The sequence below is a fragment of the Boleophthalmus pectinirostris genome, unplaced genomic scaffold (genome assembly GCF_026225935.1).
Source record: "Boleophthalmus pectinirostris isolate CB_2022bp ecotype Guang Dong unplaced genomic scaffold, ASM2622593v1 HiC_scaffold_4, whole genome shotgun sequence".
Taxonomy (NCBI): Eukaryota; Metazoa; Chordata; class Actinopteri; order Gobiiformes; family Gobiidae; genus Boleophthalmus; species Boleophthalmus pectinirostris.
In genome coordinates, this window is record NW_026571353.1 from 2759828 (window position 1) to 2772953 (window position 13126).

At 40.7% G+C, this 13126-nt stretch overlaps 1 protein-coding gene and 1 pseudogene across 1 annotated transcript in view; both read right to left on the reverse strand.

Moving 5' to 3' along the window:
• Positions 1–13126, reverse strand: part of kntc1 (kinetochore associated 1) — a 48518-nt gene that overhangs the window by 25909 nt on the left and 9483 nt on the right. Inside the window, exons 13-29 of the mRNA XM_055161575.1 lie at positions 13030–13126; positions 12907–12950; positions 12766–12828; positions 12602–12677; positions 12072–12197; positions 6402–6568; positions 5626–5737; positions 4643–4786; positions 3338–3394; positions 3191–3262; positions 2675–2794; positions 2053–2196; positions 1882–1977; positions 1175–1278; positions 851–953; positions 656–790; positions 288–407 (exon numbers count right to left, since the gene is read on the reverse strand). The exon at positions 13030–13126 is cut by the window's right edge and continues 2 nt beyond it. Coding sequence (XP_055017550.1) covers positions 288–407; positions 656–790; positions 851–953; positions 1175–1278; positions 1882–1977; positions 2053–2196; positions 2675–2794; positions 3191–3262; positions 3338–3394; positions 4643–4786; positions 5626–5737; positions 6402–6568; positions 12072–12197; positions 12602–12677; positions 12766–12828; positions 12907–12950; positions 13030–13126 — 1780 coding nt within the window. The remainder of the gene's footprint in view (positions 1–287; positions 408–655; positions 791–850; positions 954–1174; positions 1279–1881; positions 1978–2052; positions 2197–2674; positions 2795–3190; positions 3263–3337; positions 3395–4642; positions 4787–5625; positions 5738–6401; positions 6569–12071; positions 12198–12601; positions 12678–12765; positions 12829–12906; positions 12951–13029) is intronic.
• Positions 7569–7675, reverse strand: LOC129411410 (5S ribosomal RNA; annotated as a pseudogene).

Genomic DNA, 13126 nt, shown 5'->3' on the forward strand with positions numbered 1-13126 from the left:
CAATATTTTCTGTTTCTCATGTGGCCCCATGGAAAAAAATAGTTGCCCACCACTGCTTTACATCTACATAAAACTGTAAAAATATCCCCATTATTGAAAAGAAATTGTACACACAATATATACTGAGTAAAAAATATATTGTTGTTGTTCCAATGTTCATATATTGAACATTAAGTCGATATAGTGATTATCATGACAGGCCTATTCCAGAGCTTCTTGCAAAAGTAGTGATAAAGTAGAAAGCAGTAGGTCTGAAAAGTCACGCTAGTGCTCTGCTGCAAGCTCACCTCCTCAGACAGGTGCTCCTTGTCCTCCAGCTGCAGCCGGGCCCATGTGGTGAGGCGTTGGATCACACACTGGGCCTCTGCAGTGCTCAGCCTCTTCAGCACCGTCATGCACTCCTCCCTCTGCATACACGCAAACGCACGCAGACGCAAGCAGACACACGTAGACAAACAGACAAACACAGACACACACAGAGGCACGCAGACAAACATAGACACACACACAGACGCACAAAGATGCACACAGACACACACAAACACAGACGCATGCAGATGCACACAGACGCACAAAGATGCATGCAAACGCACACAGACACAGGTTTAGCTTTGAATAATCTTACTGGTTTGATCTGTAAAGGTTTGCCCTGTACCTTGCCCTGTCCGATGAGCTGGATGAGGTGCAGGTAGATGATGTGTGTTGTGGGCAGTTTGTAGGCTTCAGCTAAAGTCAGGGAGTCCTCTAACGAAGATGGCAGGTTTTGCTTCAGGATGTGCCTGATAAGAGTCTGTAAAAACGTCATTATTATTATTAAACCATTACTGAAAATGGAAGTTGATAGAAATACCTTGATTTGGTTGTTGTTGGTCAAGATGAAGTTGCGGATGCCGTAGCCCCTCAGTAGTTTCCTGATCTCCATCAAGCGATAGTTCTCCTTCAGAAGCTCCTGTCTGTGGAGTATAGGAGGTTCAGAACAATTAAGGTGCCAGTCTAACCTTGGCTCTAGAATCAAAAAGACCATACCTTTTTTCAATTAAAAAGCTAATTTACTGTTTATAGACACAACATAGGCTGATAGACTTTGAATTAATAATCGTGGTTTTCCAGGTTAAAATATGATTTAATGATTTTATATTCTTATTTAAAGTATTAGTTGTGTGTGTGAGCATACTTTGGTCCTTCCATCTCCAGGTACTGTTGGACTAGCTTCTCCACCACATTGCTCCAGGGCACCACGGCCTTCTGCATGATCTCCAGCACCGCGTCCACCATCAGCTGTCACCAAACAACAGCGCACAGCATAAGGCTCGTCACTCAGTTTAAAGCTGCACTATGTAAATTTTGTGGAGGAATGTCAGTTACCTGTTTTTTTAAATAAAAATCATATTGCTTTGCCTGGAATGTTGTAAATGTATCTTTTCATTTATTCAATTACAGGTGATGTAGTTCCCAAAAATGTTTTGTCTCCATGGAAATGGTCAAGTTTGGTGCCATTTTGTTGGAACATTCAAGGCAAAATAATAAAATTTCCATGAATAGAAGGTTGCAGACCTTCCACCTAATACTTCTGCACCTAAAAAACTTAGGTGGAAGGTAGTAGTGTACTTTTAAATGGTATTCTTGTCAATTTTAGCAAAGAAAGCACAAAAAGTTAACTTGAAATGTATATTAAGGAGTATCAACAGTTGATAGAATGGTGAAACACTAAGTTACCATAAGGAAACCCATATTATCTCCAGAGGTCTAAATTACATAGCAGGCACAGGAAGGTTTATAAGCCATCACAAAGAAATGTATCTCCTAAAGACCTATGCCTTATGCTTTGATAAACACAGAAGTGAAAGTACAGTACATGGAGTACTGTCCCAGTGTCCTTACATCTGAGTCAGTCATGCAGCCCAGCACAGCCACAGCTTTGGCCTCCCATTCTGTGAAGAGGGTGGTGGTCTGAGAGCTGCAGCGCTCCAGCAGGTCCTGCTCCAACAGTGACCAACAATTAACACAACAAGTATCATTAGATGTATATAAAAGTGTACGAAGGACATGTACCTTTATATACTGGAGAAGCAGCTCCTCATAAGACAGGTCATGCTCCTGAGCATAAGGCTTGATGCAGGTGTCCACTGTGTGAGGGATGAGCTCCGGAGCAGGAACTTTGTCCAACATGAAGAAGGCCACACTGCGGACACTCCCCTTTAAGAACAACAAACCTCACTTCATCATTCAGCAAAATCCTCATTAAATTGAGCTAAATTGTATAATATATATGCGTATATTTAATCATGTTATGTAGATACTCATTCTTCACACTCTGGGCCATACATAGAGGGTTCTATTGCCCTTTGAATACAAAACTAACAAAAACATGCACATAGTTCAAAATCTGTTAACTGTTAACATAAACTAAAGTGACTTTTTTCCACAATAACTTCACAAAGTGGTGGATTCAAGTCCAAAGATGCGACTGTTGTCAGTTGAAAGCACTTTAAGCCACAGAATTAATATGACAAGTTTGTGGAACCAGAACCTAATAAATAATGATAAGTTTCATCATTTGTCAATCATAAGTTTGCATATTTCTTTGTAAAATGTAAATCTCCCAGAGTTACCCGAGCCTCTGTCCATCAAACTACACTCAGCGCACTTATTTTCATCATCAAACGTGAAATACCTTCTCAAAGACAGACAGCGAGAGCTTGCAGTTGTATTTCCGGTCCAGTTCCAGAAGCTGGCGAAGGTTAGTCACTAAAGACTTGAGGTTTTCCACTTCTTCTGCTCCATAATTGTCATCCTAAATACAATAAACATGCAAACAATTGGTGTTGAACAATTTGGTGAAAATATCAAAATTTTGATATTTCTGACATCTGGCTTTGGGATTGCGATTAGATTTGCAATTTATGTTTATATAATAGGATTCACACATGTTTTAAGCACTTCCAGAAGTATTAACAAAAATAAATCAGAGTTGACAAAATAATACAAGATGAATTAAAGTACAGGGTTAGCAGTTTTTTATGCAGAATACTAAAATGAAATGACGGTACTTCAAATATTGTTGTCTCTAAAATTTGACACTTGTGTCTTTTCTAACTGTGTTTTTTATTTGATTTTGATTCATCTTGCAGATCTACAAGGAATACACGTTTAACTTGCATCAGTTTGTAAAGGAATATGGTTTACTTACACATTTGGTCCAGGTCCATAAAGAGGGAAGCCCGACCACAGCCAGGTTCAGCCCGTTCTGAGGCCAGGCGCTCTAAAACAGGAGCACAAATATTTAACAGCAATATTATTTTCTATTAATGTTCTTAATAATGTTCATTGATAATACCTTCTCAGTTAACTCCAGATTCCTTGCTCTCTGCTCCAGCCATCTCGCCAGGTTTTTCTGTGACCACAATTAAATCATTTTTAAAGTGAGACAAATGTAACATAAGAGATACTAGATATTTTCACATATATGGGGTGACAGATCTTAAATGTTTTCTTTTTGTACATTTCAAGTAAATAAACGTGTATACACAAATGTGCACAATTATTCAGTTTCCATCTATTTGAGCAAAACATGCAAGATAAACATACAATCAGCTTTAGAGGTTAAAATAATGCTGCTTTGAGCTGTATGCAAGTAATTCCAAAGCAGTGTTTAATGATCAGGAACTGCGTGTTCTTAGGTGCATGTTATTATTGTTATCAGGGCTATTAGCTTTACCGTCACGGCAAAGCTCCTCTCTTGTCTCTGGTGAGTTGTAAATTGCCTTCATAAATACATCGTGGTGACTAAAAAGGATGCTCTGAATACAAAAGGTAAGTGAGGAAGAAAAACCACAGCAAACTGTTTCAAATGAACTAGTTCTGTTTTTCAGGTTTTTAAGACGATAAAATTCAAGTACAGCGCCTTTCAAGATCAATAATCAAGACTATCCAGGACTGTTAAAATACAATTAATGTGAATGTGTGTTTCATTCAGAAAGTTTGATTATATAATATTGGTCACATGCTAGAGCCATACTTATGTGAATGACAGTGAATTAAAGGTCCTACATATTACGCAAAATTGAGCGTGAGCATTAAGCCATCTTAGAATCTTCTTACCTTATCAAAAACATAGCTACAGTGGTGTTTTGTTTCAATCACACATGCTTGAGTAATGTATTATTAGTCTAAAGCTAGAAATGCTCTGTTCCACCTTGTGAAGTCATGAAGTGGTAGTTCTCAAGTGAACAGCTCCTTTTGCCTTTAGTTCAGTAGAGATTGGAAATTCCAGGGCTGAAATCATCCAAATGATTCTAGTGAAGGTGTATGGAGTTCAAAAACACAGTAGAGCACTTCCTGTATTACCACATGACATAACAAGATGGAAATATTTCAGTTTGAGAGAAGAACTCAGCCTAAATATGCAGGGTTTGTGTGTTAAACGGGTGTGAATGAAACAAAATTATACTCCAGTTACATTTTAATGAGGAAATATATAAAATGATAACATGGATCAGAAAATGGTATAATATGGGCCCTTTAAGGATTGCACTCATGTTGTCAATACTTATGAATTAAATAAAATGTATCACAGCAGTAAAATGTTTTAACTTCCTTATATACTGTACATTCTATAGTCCTTTGAGCCTATTCCCTGTACCTGTCCTGATGGAAGCACTCTCCTCACAAATGGGACAAAGACAGACTTGAACCAGGGGCACAGGTCTTTGGAGGGTAGGTCCTCAGGGATGGCACTCAGCACCTCCTCTAGCTTCTGTTCATCAAACTCTGCAGACATCTGGCCCTGTACACACAAGGCCTCAGGTCAGGCTCACACAAGGCCTCAGGTCAGGCTCACACAGGCCTCAGGTCAGGCTCACACAAGGCCTCAGGTCAGGCTCACACAAGGCCTCAGGTCAGGCTCACACAAGGCCTCAGGTCAGGCTCACACAACACTGGTCTCTGTACAATGGGTGTGTATTAAAGTTTACAAAGTTTAGATGATAGAACAGAGGCAACTGGGGGTAAAAATGAAGTGGAATACAGTAAATACTTAACCATAAATTATTATTTTTGTGATGTTCAAATATAATTTTGAGGCAAGAAAACTTGATTTTTGTTCCATCCATTTTAGACATTAGACATTTCCACCTCAAAAGTGTTACTTTTTTGTTATAAAGTATTTTAGAACAGATGTAAGTTAATTACTGAATGTGTGTGATCCTGGGCTCAGACTACACGTGGTGCAGCTCCGGTTCAGTGGCCTCAAGTGTTCAGAATAGTCTAAAGTAGTGAGTGGAGCTGAGTGGAGCGCAGGCAGTACGCTGTGCAGTCCACTGATACCGGTGGAGATGCTGTGATGCTCCAGATTCTTTCCGTTGAGAGTTTATACTGGCTGGATGCTGGGACTCACCGCAAGCCTTTTCCCTTCATAAATGAAGCTATGGCATGAACATAATTTCAAAGGCAGTGACACAACAGCAGTGTGAGGGTCACACTGCAACAAAACCATTCCACACTGCAGTCGCAGCTGGACTGGGTGCAGTTTAAGTGAGGCTTTAGGGTTCACATTATTTTGCCACCAGTTGCCACAATTACAGAATTCTGAACATTCTGATGACTGCATTTTAAATGGTCTGTTACCTCATGTCTGAGCCAGAGCAGCTGCGCCCCCTTCAGGTCACCGTCCCGCAGGTGGAACAGGATGTCTCCCAAAATATCAGTGCAGTTGAGGAACTCGATCCAAGCGATGCCACTGAAAATGACACAGTTTATATAGTCTAAAGGGCTAATGGATGGTAGCTATACTTTATGAAACACAAAGACATTTGTCCTAAAAATTATTCTTTCCTCAGTGACACTTGTATAAACCCCTTAATATCTTGACTTTTTTATATTTACTCAGTGATAATATTCAGATGATATTATGGCTCTCCATCATGTGCTAAAATGTGCCTGTAAATGTCATGGTTGAGCAGAAGTATCAAAATAAATATTCATGGACACTAAAATGAAAATGCAAATATGACTTCAAACTAAAAAAAAAATTTAATTTACAGTGTAAAATTACACACAAGGGAATAATCTTGTCTTTTTGCAGCCTTTTGTAAATAACTTGGATTATAGAAAATGTACTTTGTATTTTTGTGTTCTGTATGCATCTCAGAAATAACTATTGCAACATTATCCACTTTTCACTTTTCACTATATTCCTAAGTCTATTACGATACTACAGAAAATATTCAAATATATTGTATGCCAAACCAAAAACTTGTGGTTTTTAAATACCATCCACAATAGACAAAGATCTTCCTACTAGAGTAGCCCTGACCAAGCCTGGCTTAAGATCTGAAGATGGTCTCTGTGTTAACCTACGTCATCAGAGGTTCTTCTATTTACATAAAGAGTTGGAGTGTTACTTGAAGTTGTCGACAGAGTGCAGGCTGCAGAATGTTGCCAGTCGTGCCAGTGCCTCCTGGATCTGGAGAGTGCAGTAATGAGAGGCAGCGTGGTTCAGCATCTTCTCAGCCGTCTCAAAGGTGGGCCACGGAGCCTTCAGACAGTACTCCACCACGTAGTGCTCATCCTGCGCAAAACACAGAACTTTTCACAATCACTGTATACACGGACTCAGTTTTATTAATGGGGACATATTGTGTAAATGACCTTATGAACTTTTAATCATGTATAACAGTGTTCCTTCATCATTAGTTTTCTCAGAGTTATATTATGTTTGAATAATCCTGTATTTTCCTGCATTTGAGGCTTGAGTTTCCACTTATCTTCACCCACTGCACAGTATTTGGTTGTAATAAAAAAAAAAAAAAAGTTATGTGATTTTAACATACATGTACTAGAGTTCAAAAATGTCTCATAAACATTTGTCAACAATAAAACCAGGTATCGTACATGAAAATATGTGGCTGGTTATGGTGAAATTTTACCATAAGGAGGCGGGGCTTGTCAATTCTGTAGTTTTGAAGTAAATTGTGCAGTTTATATTATTCCACCTTTTTAGTTTAATATTACATTTCACAATCAACAAAATGTAAAATAAAGATCTATGCATCTATGTTTAATACTTTATACCTGAAAAACATGGGGGCATTAGACTTTCATGGCAGGGCTTGACATTAAGCATTTACAAGTACTTGCCCGGGCAAGTGGCTATAATTTTTTACTTGTCCGACACCCAGACTTACTTGCCCGGAAAAACAAAATGGTGCTCAGTTAATTATATAATTTTAAATATGTGCACAGGCTAGTGTCGTAGTACTCTAGACCTTTTTTTAGGGCCTGGCTCAGCACAACATGCTCCTGGGGCAGATCTGTGTCGATTGATTGATTGATAGCATTTATATAGCGTTTTTCAAGATACCCAAAGCGCTTTACAGTTCATTATTCATTCACTTCACACTCAGTGGTGGTAAACTACTACTGTAGCCACAGCTGCCCTGGGGCAGACTGACGGAAGCGAGGCTGCCAATCTGAGCCATCAGCCCCTCCGACCACCACCATCACTCACGCTCACACCTCTTTCATACTAGGCAATGCAGGTGAAGTGTCTTGCCTAAGGACACAACGACCCACTGTGGCACCTGGAATTCCTAGCGGTCTCCCATTCAAGTACTACCCAGGCCCAGCCTGCTTAGCTTCTGAGATCTGACGGGATCAGGCCGGTATGGCCACAGTGTCCTGTGAAAGAGCCCATGTCCAGAAATACTGTTAATTAGTGCTTTAAAATTTGCTTTTGAAATCCTCGCGTTTGCCCTGGTCAGCCTGTACAGAAGGTGAATACAAGTCTGTTCAGCTGTTAGGGCCTGGCTTGACTGCACGTACATTTCGCTCTATGCGAGCGTAAAAACTGCAACTTTTGGACGTTTAACTTTTAGAATGCATGGAAAGTGAATGAGGACGGCTTCACTGCAGGTGCTAGACGCACGTATGGAGCAACGTGTCCTGCACGCGTAGATTTCAGAAAATAGGATCCATCCTATTTTTTGACACTCTACACGTATCCCCATCAAAATACACAGAGCATGAATCTTTGGTTGTATTTGTGCCTTTACCGTCAGGACAACGTGCTCCTGGGGCAGATCTGTGTCATGTAAAAGGGCCCAGGTCCAGAAAGACTGTTAATAAGAGCTTTAAAATTTACTTTTTTAAATCGTGGCTTTTGCCGTGGTCAGCCTGTACAGAAGGTAAATACAAGTGTGTTCAGCTGTTAGTTTAACTGTAGACCTGATACAAGCGGCTAAATGCGCCCAGTCAAATTTGATCGTCTTTCTCATTGAGAAACACAGAGTCAGAGCTGCGCGTGTACTTCCTGCTGCAAGCTGCCGGTAGAACCGCCTTTGCGTTGACACACGGCTGTGGTTTCGCGAGGTTACACGAGTTACTGGTCTCGTCTCGGACTCGACCACGTTTGGACTCGGTCTTGTCTCGGACTCGAGGTCTGACTTTAGACAGGTGCGATCATATTTCATTACGGCCACTGCTCTCAGCAATAAACTTGTACCGGTGTGCGGGGGCGTGCGGGGTGTCTCGCTGCAGCCTGTGCATTTGTGTGGAGCGCCCCCAGCGCGCGTGCCTTGTCCGCAACAGCGTGTACCCTCTCGTACCAGAATGTATCACAGGGCAGGTTAAACTTTTTAAAACATTCTACCTGCCCATCTGCCTCACGTCATCTGCTCCTTCTTTTCGCGCTCTCGTTCCTCCCTGCATATAGCACAAACGGGCTCCCTCTTCAATGCCCACAGATTAGAAAAATAATACTAAAACGAATCCAAATTTATGTAACATTGTTGGCACAAAGCAGCACTACTGCTACATGTGGTTGAAGGTTGCCTAATAAAAGTGCTCAAAATGCATCTATGTTTGTCACGACATGCGTTTGGTAAATGTGGTAAATCCCACTGCAAAACCAGCAAGTGAATGTAACTCCAGTTAGAAACTTGACAAAACGGGTTTAAAAATCCTACCCACTGCATTCACTTTGAAGCAGTTTTGTTGTAAAATACCAATGGAAGTTTTCTTAAAGAAAGGGTTCTCAAACTGTGGGTGAGAGTCTAAAAAAGGGCAGTGTTCAGTACAGTACAGTTTGCTTGTCTTAATTTAATCTTAAATTAACATTTATCAGATAAAATGGAGATAGATTTCTAAAAACATTGATATATATGTGCCAAATAAACTGTAAAATCCAAATAAATGTCAAAAATGACAAAGATGGTCATGATTTGGTCTCGATGGGCTGTGGTCTTGGTCTCGACCCTCAGAGGTCTTGGTCTTGTCCTGGTCTCAGGACCCTGAGGTCTCGGACAGGTCTTGGCCTCAGTTAACGCAGTCTTGACTAGAACTCTAGCACAGGCATATAAAAACTTTTTTTCATATGAATACCAACATAACATGACCACAATGACTAAATGGTTTGAGAGAGTGGGGCAGAATCTCAAATATATAAAACAAGTTTAAATAATTTCATACTACACTCCACAGTGTAAATATGGAGGGAAAAAAGAAGCATACATGAAAAAGTGTGTCCAAATTTGTATGTATATGAGATGAAAACGATTATCATTGGTCTTCTCATTAAATTGTTCTCTCTTGTATCCATTCAGAGATCTAAGAGTGCCTCAACGTGTCTCAGGTTGTCAGACCCATATGGGCAGGTAACAACTAGAACTAATGTGATTATAGATAAATATGACAGAACATCTATAGTCCTGGTTGCTGTCATCTGGGACCAATGCTGGGACCAATGAGCAAGTTAATCTGAAACTGTGATACATATTGCCTTTTGCAGTGTAACATTTTGTAATGCAGTATTGTCCCTCATATGTAATTGAGTTACACTACTTTGCATTACATCTGATTTACTTTCTGTATGTTTAAAGTTAATTTTGGCTTCATGAGCTTCACAAATATATAGCCTTATAAGTCCTTCCCTTGGACCCTCGCCCACAGGTTAAGAAAACCGACTTTCACTTGCACATTTCACATTCCAAATATTTTAGTGCCAGTACACCATAGAACTGGACTTGCTCGAGCCTATAGTCTGCGCAGATAGTGTTGGGTATCGAAACTCTGTTTCAAGTAGGCATCGACCGAAAAGGCCCGGTAAGTACTGGTAAGTACTAAAAAACTGGTATTAAAAAAAACAAAAGTTCGCTCGGTGCCCACTTTCGGTCCCTTTCATTAAATGCCCGCGTCAATAAGCCAACACACACTTTAATTTCACTTCAATTTATCAGTAGTGCAGGTGTTCACGCGTCAGTACTGCGCTCTGCGCAAATGTACTGCACAAACAGCGCTCATGTTTAACATGTTGAGCATGTCCTACATGTGTCCAAACTAAGTGCAGTGTGTCTTTTACCGGTAAAACAGATGAGCTGAAGAAACAAGGTGCAGCGTGAAACTTGTATCCACCCGAAAACACCCAGTCTCCAGTGCGGGGCGTTTATAGAGTCTCAAAGCCAAAGTGCGTAATAATAAATCCACAGCCTGCAGTGTCCGTGTCAAATTTAAGCCAAACATAATATGAACCAAAACTCCGCAAAAACCCTGCTCCTCATTGGTAAATATATCCAGCGTGGAGCGCGTGTGCGTAAAGATGTATCCAAACGAATCTGCCTAAAGTTCTCCATAATTCTCCTCCGTCCTCCTCCGAGTAGCAAAAGCGTAAAGTTATTAATCAAAGTAAGAGCACATGCTCCATGCGCTGCCTTTTATATAAAGTGCAGAAAACGAGAAACAAAGCGAAACTTAAGCGCAGGTCAGTCTTCGTGACAATCAGTTGTGTGTTTATTTGCGTGCGCATTTGGAGTTATACCTGAACCGTGTTATAGTAGCCTACTCTGTTTTAAAATATGAATTAACATAGATATAAAGTTATTCAATGACTGAAAAAGTATTTTCTTAATAATATTGGCCATTAATTTGCATAAAAACATAAATTGTAACTATACCCTTTGCGCACTTATAAAGAAAACTACTACATATCTCGGTCCTCTACTGTGGAGTTAGTTTGGACTGCTTAAATTTAGGTCCTTGTTCGCGCTTCTCGTCGCTGCGTAATAGGTTAAGAAAACACGGGATTTACGCGCGTGGCACTGGAGCGACGCACTGGAGGCGCACAGGCAGGACTGTTCTCTATGAATGGATCTCAGTACGATGTGGGACTGTGCACGTACAGGGCTCCATGAGGACTGAAGTAGAGAAGCGGGTTTAATGTCACGCGGCGTGGTCCTCCGGTGACACACGCCCCGCTCACAGAGCGCACGTATCGCTTGGAGACGCCCCGGTACCGTCCCAGTGAATGTTATTCCCAAAAGCACGGGCTATAATAATAACCTATGCATTTTAACTAATTACTGAGATTAGTGAGTAGGCTTGATAAATATATGGCAAATTTTTGGAGTTGGGTTTAGCCCTGAGTTCGCTTTTCATTCCGACGCGTCATGAAGTTTCCTACATATGTGAGATGTGACGGTAGAATGAGAGACAAAACAAAAGGGGTGGAGTGGCACGGTCCGCACTAAGGGACATTTTTGATTGACTGGGCAAAGATTGTGGTGCAGGAGGCAGCGTAATACTACGTCCGTTTTATTTAAGATGCCTACAGTCAGTGGGAAAGACAAAACATTGACTGTGATGCGCACAGCAGCGCGCATGAAGTGAGCACTTGTCACCGCGGCCGTTTTTCGTGGCAGTTCAAAAGGTTGGACTTATCTGTTCCTTTCACGGAAAATGAAAAAAATGCGTTATGAACGGACAACCCGTCGCTTTGTTTATCAACCAAATAAATAGTTATTATTACTGGGGACTAGATTTGTGTCGCTTTATTTTCACTTGCCCGCTCGGGCAACTAGGCAGAGGAGAGTACTTGCCCGGACAAAAGTTTTAGTTGCCCCGGACCAGCGGACAACCGTTAATGTCGAGCCCAGCATGGGGTATTAATTCTTGACACATAACATCTTTAGATCACAATGTTACTTTTTATCAGTTTGAAAATGCTATATTCACCCTTTTTTTTCTTCTTTTTTTTTTTAACCCTTAGAGCGCTATGAGACAGTTGAACGCAGTTGACTCACAGAGATCTTCATGAGGTTTGTGCGGGCCTCCTCCACCAGCTCGGACCACACCTCTTGACCGTAGCCCCCCACCGACGCAGAGGCCAACTGCTCCAGCACAAAGTCCAGCTTCACCTTGTACACCAGCTGCACACACAAGTCCACGAGGAGATTTAAACACATATACTGCATGATTTTGGACTGTTTTATTTTTTATTTTTTTGCTTTTTCTCACAAACAGAGAATGGGATTTGCAATTTGCTTTTTCAAATATGGATTAATTCTACAGTGTTCATTTTAAAAACATCCAGGATTGGAATTTGAGAAAACACAGGAATCTGAAATGCTGATCCAATAAAGACATGTATTTCAGAACATGTTTATAAAGGTCTAAACTACAGGGTTAGACGCTTTTACACAGAAGGAGACCCCATGGACATACAGGGAGGGCATCTGACACACGGACATTTCAGAACATGTTTGTAAAGGTCTAAACTACAGGGCTGGCAGCTTTTAAACAGTATACATGATATTTTGTTTGCCACAATTACCTCTACATCCAGCTCAAAGGCAATTGCAAATTTCTCTGCCTCCTCAAACATGTGCTTATGGAGTAATCTGCTGAGTCTGAAAATAATATGGAAAGACAGTTTAAAACATACATTTACTGATGTAAATGAATCCTGTCTAGTTCCTTAGTTACTAAACTGCTTACCTGTTTTCTGGCAATGCCTCTGTGAAGCACCTGACTGCAAGAGAAGATATTGGCTGCCCTCGACTAGAAAAAAAAACAGAACAAATGAATTAACAAGGATTTTTTTGCTGCCACTGAACTGACATCAAGACCATGTCTCACCTTTCCGGGTTCTCACAGATCCCTTCCACCAAGTAAAAAGTATCCTGCACAGAATACACACAGCCAGTAAAGTAAAACATGACTTACTACTACTGAGAATAAATTTGATTCATAACTTAGTACCATGTTGAGGTTTGTGCGGATGAGGCAGGACACGGAGGAGATGTTCATGGAGTAGCACACGCTCATTGAAGGCAGGGAGCGGATTTGCAGAGAGTTT